Source organism: Nicotiana tomentosiformis, chromosome 1 (genome assembly GCF_000390325.3).
Source record: "Nicotiana tomentosiformis chromosome 1, ASM39032v3, whole genome shotgun sequence".
Taxonomy (NCBI): Eukaryota; Viridiplantae; Streptophyta; class Magnoliopsida; order Solanales; family Solanaceae; genus Nicotiana; species Nicotiana tomentosiformis.
The window spans coordinates 11432906-11445108 of record NC_090812.1 but is presented as its reverse complement, the minus strand read 5'-3'; the positions used below and the strand labels follow the sequence as shown (position 1 = coordinate 11445108).

At 40.4% G+C, this 12203-nt stretch overlaps 1 protein-coding gene across 1 annotated transcript; it reads left to right on the top strand.

Annotated features, from left to right (window-relative positions):
- Window positions 1–4709: 4709 nt before the first annotated feature.
- Window positions 4710–5102, top strand: LOC138900192 (uncharacterized). Its single transcript, XM_070186928.1, has one exon. The coding sequence runs from the start codon at window positions 4710–4712 to the stop codon at window positions 5100–5102; it is 393 nt and encodes a 130-aa protein (XP_070043029.1).
- The last annotated feature ends 7101 nt before the right edge of the window (window positions 5103–12203 follow it).

Here is a 12203-nt window from a genome sequence, read left to right as displayed (position 1 = left end):
AATTTTTCGGAAAGTTTTTATATGAAAAAATGATTAAAATATGAAATAGAGTCTTAAAACTCAACTGAGTTGACTTTGGTCAACATTTTGAGCAAACGGACTCGGATCAGTATTTTGACAATTCCGGTAGGTACGTATCGTGATTTGGGACTTGAGCGTATGCCCGGAATTTAATTTGGAGGTCTCTAGCTCAAGTTATGACCATTTAATGAAAACTAGAAATTTAAAGGCTAAAGATTTCTAAGTTTGACCACGGAGTTGACTTTTTGATATCGGAGTTGGAATCCGATTTTGAAAATTTTCATAGGTCCGTTATGTCATTTATGACTTGTGTGCAAAATTTGAGGTCAATCGTATTTGATTTGATAGGTTCCGGCGTCGTTTGTAGAAATTGGAAGTTTCAAAGTTTATTAGGCTTGGATCTATGTGTGATTCGTGTTTTTAGTGTTGTTGGATGTGATTTGAGGTTTCGACTAAGTCCGTATGATATTTTAGGACTTGTTGGTATATTTGGTTGAGGTCCCGAGGGCCTCGGGCGAGTTCCGGATGGTTAACGGATTGAATTTCGGACTTGGAATGATGTTGGAAATTTTCTGATGCTTGTTCTGGTTTCCTTCTTCGCGTTTGCGAAGGGAGTCTCGCGTTCGCGAAGAGAAAATTTGGACTGGCACATTTTGTGCTTCGCGTTCGCGATCGAAGCCTAGCGTTCGCGAAGGGGATATGACCAGAGAGGATTTTTACCTTCGCGAAGGGCAGATCGCGTCGCGAAGGCCAAGCAAGGCAAGGCATCGCGTTCGCGAGGTTGAAATGTTTGGCAGCACAAAAATGTGCTTCGCGAACGCGAGGGTACTATCGCGTCCGTGAAGAAGAAAAATGTGAAAAACAGAACTTAAGTTCTAGAAATGGGATTTCGATCCATTTTCCACCATTTTCGATTTTAAGCTTGGGTAAGACGATTTTGGGCGAGTTTTATGGAAAAATATTGGAGTAAGTATTCCTTATCCTATATTGATTATATTTTATGATTCCATACTCATTTATATCATGAATCCGTGAATTTGTGGAAGAAAAATCAGATTTTTATAAAATCTTCCAAAAATGTAAAATGAAGATTTGAAAGCCAATCCGATATCGGAATTCGGTAATTTTTATATGGTTGAACTCGTATCGGAACGGGTGTTCGGATTTCGCAAATTTTTCGGGATTCGAGACGTGGGTCCCACTGTTAATTTTAAAATAAATTTGGGATTTTTATCCGAAAAATTTGTAAATTCATATGGAATTAATTCCTACGATTTATATTGAGAATATTGAATTGTTTATGACTAGTTTTGAGGATTTCGAATACGAATTCGCGAGGCAAAGGTTTATTGGATTCTTGAAATTTGGTTGCAAAGCGAGGTAAGTGTCATGGTTAACCTTGACTTTAGGGAATAGAACCCTTGAATTATTTGTTATGTGAGATGCATGTGAATCACGTATAGGCAAGGTGATGAGTGTCTATACGTAGTCAAATTAATTATTTGCATAATTACTTGAAAAATCATAAATCGTTTTAAATCATGAATGAATTATTATATTAATTATTTCACTCATATCCCTTGTCAAATATTAATTCTTGAATTTTCTGCAATAATTGTTACATGCTCATTTGACTTATGTGTCTTAATTGATATTTGACATTTAGCATACTCAATATTAAACTGCCTATTTTCTCCATGATTTTCACAATTAATTGCTAATTGTCATTGTTTATTCATAAAAAATTATAATTATTGTGTGCCTTGATGCTTAATAGTTTCTCATTGGACGTGGTATTTATTGGAGTAATTTTTATTATATTTATGAGTTGTCAAAAATATATTGGGGGATCGGGTTGCACGCCGCAACGAAAATAAAAGTAAATATATATTGAGGGATCGGATTGCACGCCGCAACAGACTTATTTAAAAGTCTATATTGGGGGATTGGATTGCACGCCGCAACAGACATATTTAAAAGTCTATATTTGGGGATTGGATTGCACGCCGCAACAGACTTATTTAAAAGTCTATATTTGGGGGATCAGATTGCACGCCGCAATGAAATTGTTTAAAATTTATATTGAGGAAACGAGTTGTACGCTACAATAGAAACAAGTTGAAGGATTGTGACTACTGAGTTGATTTCAATTATTAATATTATTTACTGGTCTTACTAATATTCCCATTATTATTATTATTATTATTATTATTATTATTATTATTATTATTATTATTATTATTATTATTATTATTATTATTATTATTATTATTATTATTATTATTATTATTATTATTATTATTATTATTATTATTATTATTATTATTGTTATTACTATTATTGCGTACAATTTAAATGTAATTGACCCGCCTTAGCCTCGTCACTACTTAGTCGAGGTTAGGCTCGACACTTACCAGTACATGGGGTCGGTTGTACTGATACTACACTCTGCACTTCTTGTGCAGATTTTGGAGTTGTTCCCAGCGGCGTGCCATAGACTTGCTCGGATTTCAGCTACCCAGAGGAGACTTAAGGTATAACTGCACAACGTCCGCAGTTCTGAAGTCCCCGTCTATTTTATTTTAGCTGTGTGTTTGCTTTCAGGCAACTTTATTTTATTCAGCCCCTTATTTGTATCATTCTAGAAGCTCGTGCACTTGTGACTCTAGTTCTGGGATGGTATTTAGACATCGCTATTATTATGGATTATTCACTACATTTCAGACTTTACTTCCGCATTTGTTTCTTTGTTATTAATTAATTTAAAATTATTTTAAAATGGCTAATATTATTCTAACGTTGGCTTGCCTAGCAAGTAAAATGTTAGGCGCCATCACAGTCCCGAATGTGGGAATTTCGGGTCGTGATAGTTGGTATCAGAGCACTAGGTTACATAGGTCTCACGAGTCACAAACAAACTTAGTAGAGTTTGAAGGATCGGTACTGAGACGTCTATACTTATCTTTCACAGGTTATAAAGTTTAGGAATAATATCACTTCTTTCTTATTCTGTCGTGCGATTTTATTCTATCATCGATAATTGAACCATTCTATTCTTATTCTCTCGCAGATGGCGAGAACACGTAATACATCTACCGACGGACAGGGACCATAGTCCCCGGTGGCAACTATGGCCAGGGGTAGAGGTCGAGGCCGAAGTCGTGCTAGAGGTAGAGGTAGAGGTAGAGCTCAGTCTAAAGCTCGAGCAGTAGCACATGTTGTAGAACCTCAGGTGGACCTTCAGGAGGAGGTTCCAGTTCAGACTGTACCTTTTGGACTAGTTCAGGCTCCGGAAGGGTTCATAGCTACTCCAATGCTTCAGGACGCTCTAGTCCGTTTGATAAGTCTTTGTAACGACCCGACCGGTAGTTTTGAGTATTACAGCCATGTTCCCCCATTTACTGCTCTGTTTGTTCTTTATATCTGTTGTATGACTTATCGGGTTAGTTAGTTCGGGTCCGGAGAGAATTTAGAGTGAAATAAGACACTTAGTCTCTTAAATGGAAAGTTTAAGTTGGAAAAGTCGACCGGATATTGATTTATATGTAAACAACCTCGGATTCAAATTATGATGATTCCAGTAGCTCCGTATGGTGATTTTGGACTTAGGAGCGTGTCCGGAAAATTATTTGGAGGTTCGTAGTGGAATTAGACTTGAAATGACGAAAGTTAAATTTTTGGGAAGCTTGACCGGGGGGGGGGGGGGGTGACTTTTTTATATCGGGGTCTATATCCGATTCTGGAAATTTGAATAGATTCGTTACGCCAAATTTGACTTGTGTGCAAAATATGAGATCAATTGGACATGATTTGATAGGTTTCGACGTCGTTTGTAGAATTTGGAAATTTCGAAGTTCATTAAGCTTGAATCCGTGTGTAGTTCGTATTTTTGAAGTTGTTTGAGGTGATTTGAGAGTTCAACTAAGTTCGTATTGGGATATAAGACTTGTTGGTATGTTTGGTTGAGGTCCTGGGGACCTCGAGTTGATTTCGGGTGATTAACGGACCAAGATTCGAAGTTGAAAAATTGCTGAAGATTTGCTGGTTCTGGTGTGATCGCACCTGCGGAAAAGGGCTGGCAGGTGCGATGGTCGCAAAAGTGACAATACACATGCAGAAGCGAGGGTCTTCGCAGGTGCGGTGCCTGTTGCACAAAAGCACGACCGCAGGTACGGTCCTAGGCATTGCAGAAGTGACTTGGACTGTCCAAGCTATTCTCACAGAAGCGAGTTGTTTTTCGCTGAAGCAAGGGTCGCAGGTGCGACCTCTTGTCCGCATCTGCGAAAGTACTCGGCAGAACCCTTTAAGTTCGAGGGTTCGTGATATTTCACCATTTTTTGGATTTTGGAGCTCGATTTGGACGATTTTGGAGAGGAATTTTTTCACACAACTTGGGGTAAGTGTTCTTAACTCCCTTGTGATTATATTTTATGAATCTATCTTCATTTTAGAATGTGGTGGCGAAGACCCAGATTGACTATCTCCTCCTCAGGAGGTGTGACAGAGGGTTGTGCAAGGATTCCAAGGTGATTTCGGGTGAGATACTCGCGACGCAACATAGGCTCTTGGTGATGGACATTGGTATTATGTTAAAGAGGAGTAAAAGGTCTACTCGAGGAAGGCCGAGAATCAGGTGGGGAGCCTTAACTAAGGATAAAGCCCAAGCGTTGGAGGGGCGATTGTCGGCTATGGGAGCTTGGAGGAGCAGTGGTGATGCGAGCACTATGTGGTCAGCGACAACAGACTGTATTAGAGAGGCTGCGAGAGAGGTGTTAGGGGTCTCGACGGGCGTCTCTGGTGGGCACAAAGGAGACTGGTGGTGGAATGAAGTGGTCCAAAGTAAAGTGGAAGCAAAGAAGGCGGCGTACCTGAAGTTAGTGGGGAGCATAGGTGAGGAGGATAGGCAAGTGCGCATGGAGAGGTATAAGGCAGCTAGGAAGGAGGCTAAGCTGGCGGTCACAGAGGCTAAGACTACGGCTTATGGTCATATGTACGAGGAATTGAGGGAAAAAGGTGGGGAGAAGAAGTTATTCCGACTGGCCAAGTTGAGAGAGAGAAGGCTCGAGATTTGGACCAAGTGAGATGCATCAAGGACAGAGATGGTAGAGTATTGATGGAAGATGCCCAAATTAAGAGGATATGACAGACTTACTTTCATAAACTTCTAAATAAAGAAGGGGATCGAGATATTGTGCTAGGAGAATTTGAGAATTCCGAGAGTCACCGTGACTTTGGGTACTATAGGCGTATCGAGGTTGAGGAGGTTGTGGGAGCTATGCGTAAGATGAGTAGAGGCAGAGCGACCGGGCCAGATGAGATTCTGGTGGAATTTTGGAAGTGTTTGGGGAGAGCAGGTTTGGAGTGGTTGACTAGGTTGTTTAATATTATTTTTAAGGGGAAAAGGATGCCGGATGAGTGGAGGTGGAGTATGGTGGTTCCACTGTATAAGAACAAAGGTGATAGCTAGAGTTGTAACAATTATAGGGGTATCAAATTACTGAGTCATACCATGAAAGTGTGGGAGAGGGTGGTTGAAGCGAGGGTGAGGATGACAATGTCTGTATCCGACAACCAGTTCGGGTTCATACCGGTTCGTTCGACTACAGAAGCTATACACCTTGTTAGAAGGTTGGTGGAACTATACAGAGAGAGGAAGAAGGATTTGCACATGGTGTTTATTGACCTAGATAAAACGTATGACAAGGTTCCTAGAGAAATTCTCTGGAGATGCTTGGAGGCAAAAGGTGTGTCGGTTCCCTACATTATGGCGATTAAGGACATGTATGATGGGGCTAAGACTCGGGTTAGGACAGTAGGAGGCGACTCTGAGCATTTTCTGGTTGTAATGGGGTTATATCAAGGTTCTGCGCTCAATCCGTTCTTATTCGACATGGTGATGGATGCGTCAACACACCATATTCAAGGGGATGTGCCATGGTGCATGCTATTCGCCGATGACATAGTTCTGATTGATGAGTCGCGAGCCGGTGTTAGCGAGAGACTGGAGGTTTGGAGATAGGCTCTTGAGTCTAAGGGTTTCAAGCTGAGCAGGACGAAGACGGAATACTTGGAGTGTAAGTTCAGCGCTGAGCCAGGGGAAGTAGGCGTGGATGTGAGGCTTGATTCGCAGGTCATCTCGAGTAGAGGCAGCTTCAAGTACCTTGGTTCGGTTATCCAGGGGGGAGGGGAGATCGATGAGGATGTCACACACCATATTGGGGTAGGATGGATGAAGTGAAGGTTAACATCTGGAGTCCTGTGTGACAAGAGAGTGCCACCGATACTCAAAGGTAAGTTTTATAAAGCGGTGGTTAGATCGGCCGTTAAGAACTCATATATCCAAAAGATGAAAGTAGCAGAAATGAGGATGTTGCGGTGGATGTGCGGGCATACTAGGATAGATAAGATTAGGAATGATGATATTAGGAAGAAGGTGCATGTGTCTCTCATTGATGACAAGATGCGGGAAGCGAGGCTTAGATGGTTCGGACATATTCAGAGGAGAAGCCCAGATGCTCCGGTATAGAGGTGTGAGCAGCTAGTTGCGGAGGGCACGAGAAGAGGTAGAGGGCGGCCTAAGAAGTATTGGGGAGAGGTGATCAGGCAGGATATGGCGAGGCTCCAGATTTTCAAGGACATGACACTTGATAGGAAGATGTGGAGGTCGAGTATTAGGGTTATAGGTTAGGAGGTAGTTGAGTCATGCCTTACTTCGTACCATGGTGGGACTAGCCATGTAGGGTTTTTGTCTAAGATAGCTAGTGGGAATGTTGTGGCTTACTATTTTGCTTTTCAGTGCATGTCCTATTTACTAGCTATCGCTTTTGCTTTGCATCTTTCTTCTAGATTTCATGGTGTTCCTATTTTTCTTATGACTGTTGTGGTGATACTAATATTTACTAATATTGTCTCCCTTTGCTTTGCATCTTTCTTCTGGATTTCATGGTGTTCCTCTTTATCCTATGATTGTTGTTGTGATACTAATATTGTCTCCCTTTTTGTCCTTTTGTCTTTATGTTTTTTGAGCCGAGGGTCTTTCGGAAACAGCCTCCCTACCCCTTCGGGGTAGGGGTAAGGTCTACGTACACACTACCCTCCCCAGACCCCATTAGTGGGATTTTACTGGGTTGTTATTGTTTGTTGTTTGTTATCTTCATTTTAGAAATTGGTTGTTGAATTTAAAGAGGAAATTGGGGGTGTTAGCCTAAAGTTCATAATATGAATTTTTGAGTTTTGAACATCAATTTGGAGTTGGAAATGAGTGAAATTAGTATGGTTGAACTTGTAATTGGATGGCTTGTCGGATTTTGCGAGTTTTGTTGGATTCCGAGACGTGGGCCCCATGGGCTATTTTTGGAGTGTAATTTCAAATTTTGTAGGAAACTATTAGTATTTTGTTATAGATTTAATTCCTATAATTGTGTGGACTGAATCTAATTTATTGTGGCTAGATTCGAGCTGCTCAGAAGTTCATACGCGTATAATGAGATTTCTGGAGCATTGTTTAGCTTGCTCGGCCTTGGATTCGTCTCGTTCGAGGTAAGTAACTCTTCTAATCTTAGAGCTGAGGGTATGAACCCTGAATGTACGTATTATGTGAATTGTTTGGAGGTGACACACATGCTAGGTGACGGGCGTGTGGGCATGCACCATAAAAATTTTGACGTAATTGTTTCCGTGGAATTTTGTAGTCAAATAATCTTGGCATTTTCCATGCGGTTTTATGTGTTAAAGAAATTGAGTTGAGAATAATATTAAAAATCATGCTGAGGCTATGTGCCAGTATTATTGAGACCCATAGAGGTCATATTGCTGTAAATTATTTGTATGAATTGAAATTTCATATTCAAGCACACGCATTTCATTGCATATCATATCTCAGTCTCTGTTGTTATTTATTGATACATCATATCATTATTTCCGGGCTAGTTTCATGACATTGTGAGCCCGTGAGAGAGAGAGACTGGAGAGATTGATGACTGAGTGAGGCCGAGGGCTTGATTGATTATGATATTGTACTATAGCACGTGAGTTGTCCGTGCGGTTTATAGCGCTTGGGCTGAAGGAGACCCTCCGGAGTCTGTAACACCCCCCAGTGAGTGCGGATGATACTATTGAGGGATGTATTTCCATGGACATGGATTTGTCCGAAGTACTTACTACCTGGAGATGGATTTCTCCACAAGGTTGGATTGCCCTTTTGCCTTGGTACTGGGTGACATATAGTCAGTGTTGTATATGTTCCGGGATGGATTTCTCTGGGCCGTATGGGCCATATACAGTACTGAGTGGTTGAGCATGATGAGTGGAAAGTGCAAAGCAGTGAGATTGAGTACTCTGAGAGTGTGAGTACATGATTCATCTTTGAGATACATGGCATTGGCATGCACACATGACATACATGCATAGAGACACATTTTCCTCATGTTGTACGGTATCATGTCATTCATGACTTTTACACACATTGATATGTGAGCATATAGAGGTATTTCACACTTGCTATCTTGAAAGGAAATGAAACATCTTACTTATTTGGAAAGGATTTTTGGAAAAATTTATAGTTTTCAAATTATCTCATACTTTTCGACGATTTCGGTTTTCACTGTTATTCTTGAAAAGTGGAAATATTTTTGGGAAATTGTGATAAAGCTGAGCATTTTATTTCTGAATTGCTTTCTATTTTATATGTTCTACATTGTTATAATTAGTTGTTGGATATTGGTGTTGGACCCGATCTTGGTACAAGCTCGTCACTACTTTTAACATAAGGTTAGGTTTGTTACTTATTAAGTACATGTGGTCGGTTGTACTCATACTACACTTCTGCACCTTGCGTGCAGATGTTGGCTGTTGATATTGCTGTGTTCGTGGGAGCTGGATATGAGGATGTACCTGCGTTCCGGTTGTAGCTGCCTCTTGTTCATGGTAGCCTTAGATTCATAAAACTCTATTTATGTACTTTTCAAACAGATGATGTATTTACTTCATACGAGTGTTGTATACTCTATTCTTATAAGCTCATGATTTGTTCTACCAGTTCTTGGGGAATATATAAGATTAAGATCTTTATTTACTTAAATTGCTTTAATAATTATTATTGGAATTGGATAAGTGATCGTTGGCTTACCTAGCAGGTTGGGTTGGGTGCCATCACGACTAGTTGGATTTTGGGTCATGACAACGTGGTATCGGAGCTCTAGGTTCATAGGTTCTACAAATCATGAGAAAGTGTCTAGTAGAGTCTTGTGGATCGGTATGATGACGTCCATACTTATCTTTGAAAGGCTACAAGGCATTTAGGATATATACTTCCCATATTTCTTTCCTTATTGTGAAGAATTGATTCAGCTTGAGACATAACTATTTGAATTCCTTCCACGCATTCGTATGCGCACATGAGCACTCGGTATCAGCTGTGCATCTCCGGCTCATGATTCTATGAACGAGATTTGAGATGTGTATTATGTGTTTCGGTGATGGGCCAGTCTGGAGGATTTGAGGCCATGGTTAGACCGTAACTTTAACTCGGTAGCTTAGGTTGTAACTTGTACATTTGGACTCATATGTCTGGTAATGTCTCTACGAGTGGAATTCGTGACTCGATGAGCGGAGGAATGACTTTGTGATGAGTATGATGTAACTACGGGATGTGTTAAGACGATTTGAATGTGGCGAGAAGTGTTTTCCTTGAAATGTAAAAAGGGACATTGGGTGCTTGATTTTCATTTTGATGTGACGTACAATCTCGAGTGTGAATGTTTTGAAAGATCTTTCTCGTTGCTAAATTTTGGGGCAAATTAAATTCCCCTGTCTGGTTAATGCGTTGGGACTTAGAAATATTAAGTGATTTCATAGTAATTGTGGCTGGGAAAAGGTATAACAAGATGCCAATTTGAGACTAAGCAGATGGATTATCTCCTACAGAGTAATCTACGTATGTGTGTTCCTTATGATATGAATAGAGAATTTCTTTTCTGCCAGCGAGGCATATGTGTTGAGACTTGAATTTGAATCTGGTTGAGAAAGTTTACTTGAGTGTTAAGGGAATGTATACGAGCTTAGCGGATGATTGTGGATACGAGCTTAGCGGACGTCTGCTATTGATAATTCAATTCATGGTTATGTGTCAAATTTTTGTTTTGGCCTGAGGCATACTTGGGAATTAGTGATGACCGGCAGAGGTGGTGTTCGAGAATAACTCGAGTAAGGAAATTTTTGGATACGGGTTATGGCACTTTATGAGTATAGGAAAATCATGGGATGAGTGAATTGTTATTTCTAAAGGATGTAGCGCGCACAGAGTATGAATTTGATCGGTGGTATTAAGGTAGGGTTACTTCTTTGAGTGGTGATGTGCTAATGGGGCACGTATCTTTCAGCCCATTTGGGCGGTGCAATTTTTAGATTTGAGCAAAGTGGGTGACTCTCGAGAAGGTGCTAATGGATTCAAAAATGTATAAGTGGCAATTGAAATTGTTTTCGGATTCGTATATCGCTAGAATACTCATATTTACATTGAATGGTGTCGAGACTTGCGGTAATTCTGTATGATTATGGATTTTACATTTCAGTATAAGAAAGGGAAGGGGAACAATTTTAAATTTACATAATGTCTTTCAAAGTGGATGTCACGATTTTGGTGCTTTTGGGGGTACTTAATAGGGAATTCAGCGGCTTATGGGCCTTAAGACGTTGTGGTTCCATTCTAGGGTTCGTGGGGTGAGTTATGGTTAAAGATCGTGGTGTTTTAGCAAGGAGAAGTATCAATCTGAAGACAAATTCGAAAGGGACTCAGAGAAATAGGACAACTGGGTAGTGGGCTGGACTAGTACGGTAATGGTAGAATTGGTTCTTTGGGTAATCACGATGTGGTAAGACTTTACAGATGTTTTGGTGGCAATATTCTTGGGTTTGGTGACCTGCATGGCTAGGTCGAGTTAGAGGAATTCAGTTCTAATAACTTGGGTATGTGCAAATGGATTTTAAAGTGTTCTTGATGGTTTCCACCATAGTTTGAGATGGATATTTTCTACCGGTGTGATGTAGCATGTTGAGTATTGTGATTTTCTACCGGATATGATCAAATGGAAGGCTTCTGGATGATCGGATATGTATTCTACTTGTGACTCGGAAAGATTATGAGGTTATCATATTTTTCATATGATGGCATGATAGATGCGGTGTGTTGTGTGGGATTAAGGTTTGCGTGTGCAAGGTCATCGTTTAGTTTTGAAAGGGAGGTCATAAATTCTTAGAGGGAATGGACGATTTTCGATGTTTAGATAAATGCTATAACTATCTAGTATTGCATAAGTGGAGTGTACATTTCAGAAGGGGACCTATGCTTTGAATTATGGGTATGGCATATGTATTGCGACACTCTCCTAGTTGATCGACTGCTGATTTTAAGTGGTTGCTATGTGGCACGAAGGAATGGGAGAAGTATTCCTCGTGGGATGGTCGTGTATGAGATATGTGTTAGACATTCGGGTTGTGGAGATGGAATCAGAAATGATTATTCGTGTGTTTTATGAGTTTGGAGACTGGGAGTTTTCAAGAATGGATTGTTTCATGGTTGCAGACTGTGAAGTTGTGGCCGACGCGAGCCAAATGATAGTATGTATTATGATTCAGTCATCGTGGATTTTCGGAGGGTTATTTATCTATTTGTGGGTGACCCGAGTTGATTTGAGGGGTCCATTGGTAGGCCCAATTAGGATGTGTATTCTACACCGAGTCGGATTGGTTGGCCCCACACTGCTATTGTTGAGGGATGTGCCATTCAGTTGGCGTTGGACTTATTCGTGTTCTGATTGATGTGTGAGTTACTCTTCTATGCAACAAGGAGTTGTGATACGTTGGTTATATGCACACATGGTGCGGTTCTATTGGGGTCCTTATGGTGGAATTCGATTGAGATAAGTATTTGGGAATTGCATGATCGATTGCGCATTGGTTATGTTCTTTCAGGTTTTGTGTGGCATTGTGTCATTTGCCTCTCCGTGGTTATTGATTTTGAGCAGGGTGACTTGAGGTATATAATATGGACCAACGTTTGGATGGGGTCATGCATTGCAACGAAGTTATGTTAAGGTATAAACCTTATGTTAGAATCGTGTGATGGTTTTACAGTGTGTGATAGATTTTTTAGCATTTCGTTGTGGCGGTACTTGTTAATCTTG

Coding starts and splice junctions, on each gene's coding strand:
- LOC138900192 (XM_070186928.1), top strand. CDS start 4,710: ATGGGAGCTTGGAGGAGCAGTGGTGATGCGAGCACTATGTGGTCAGCG.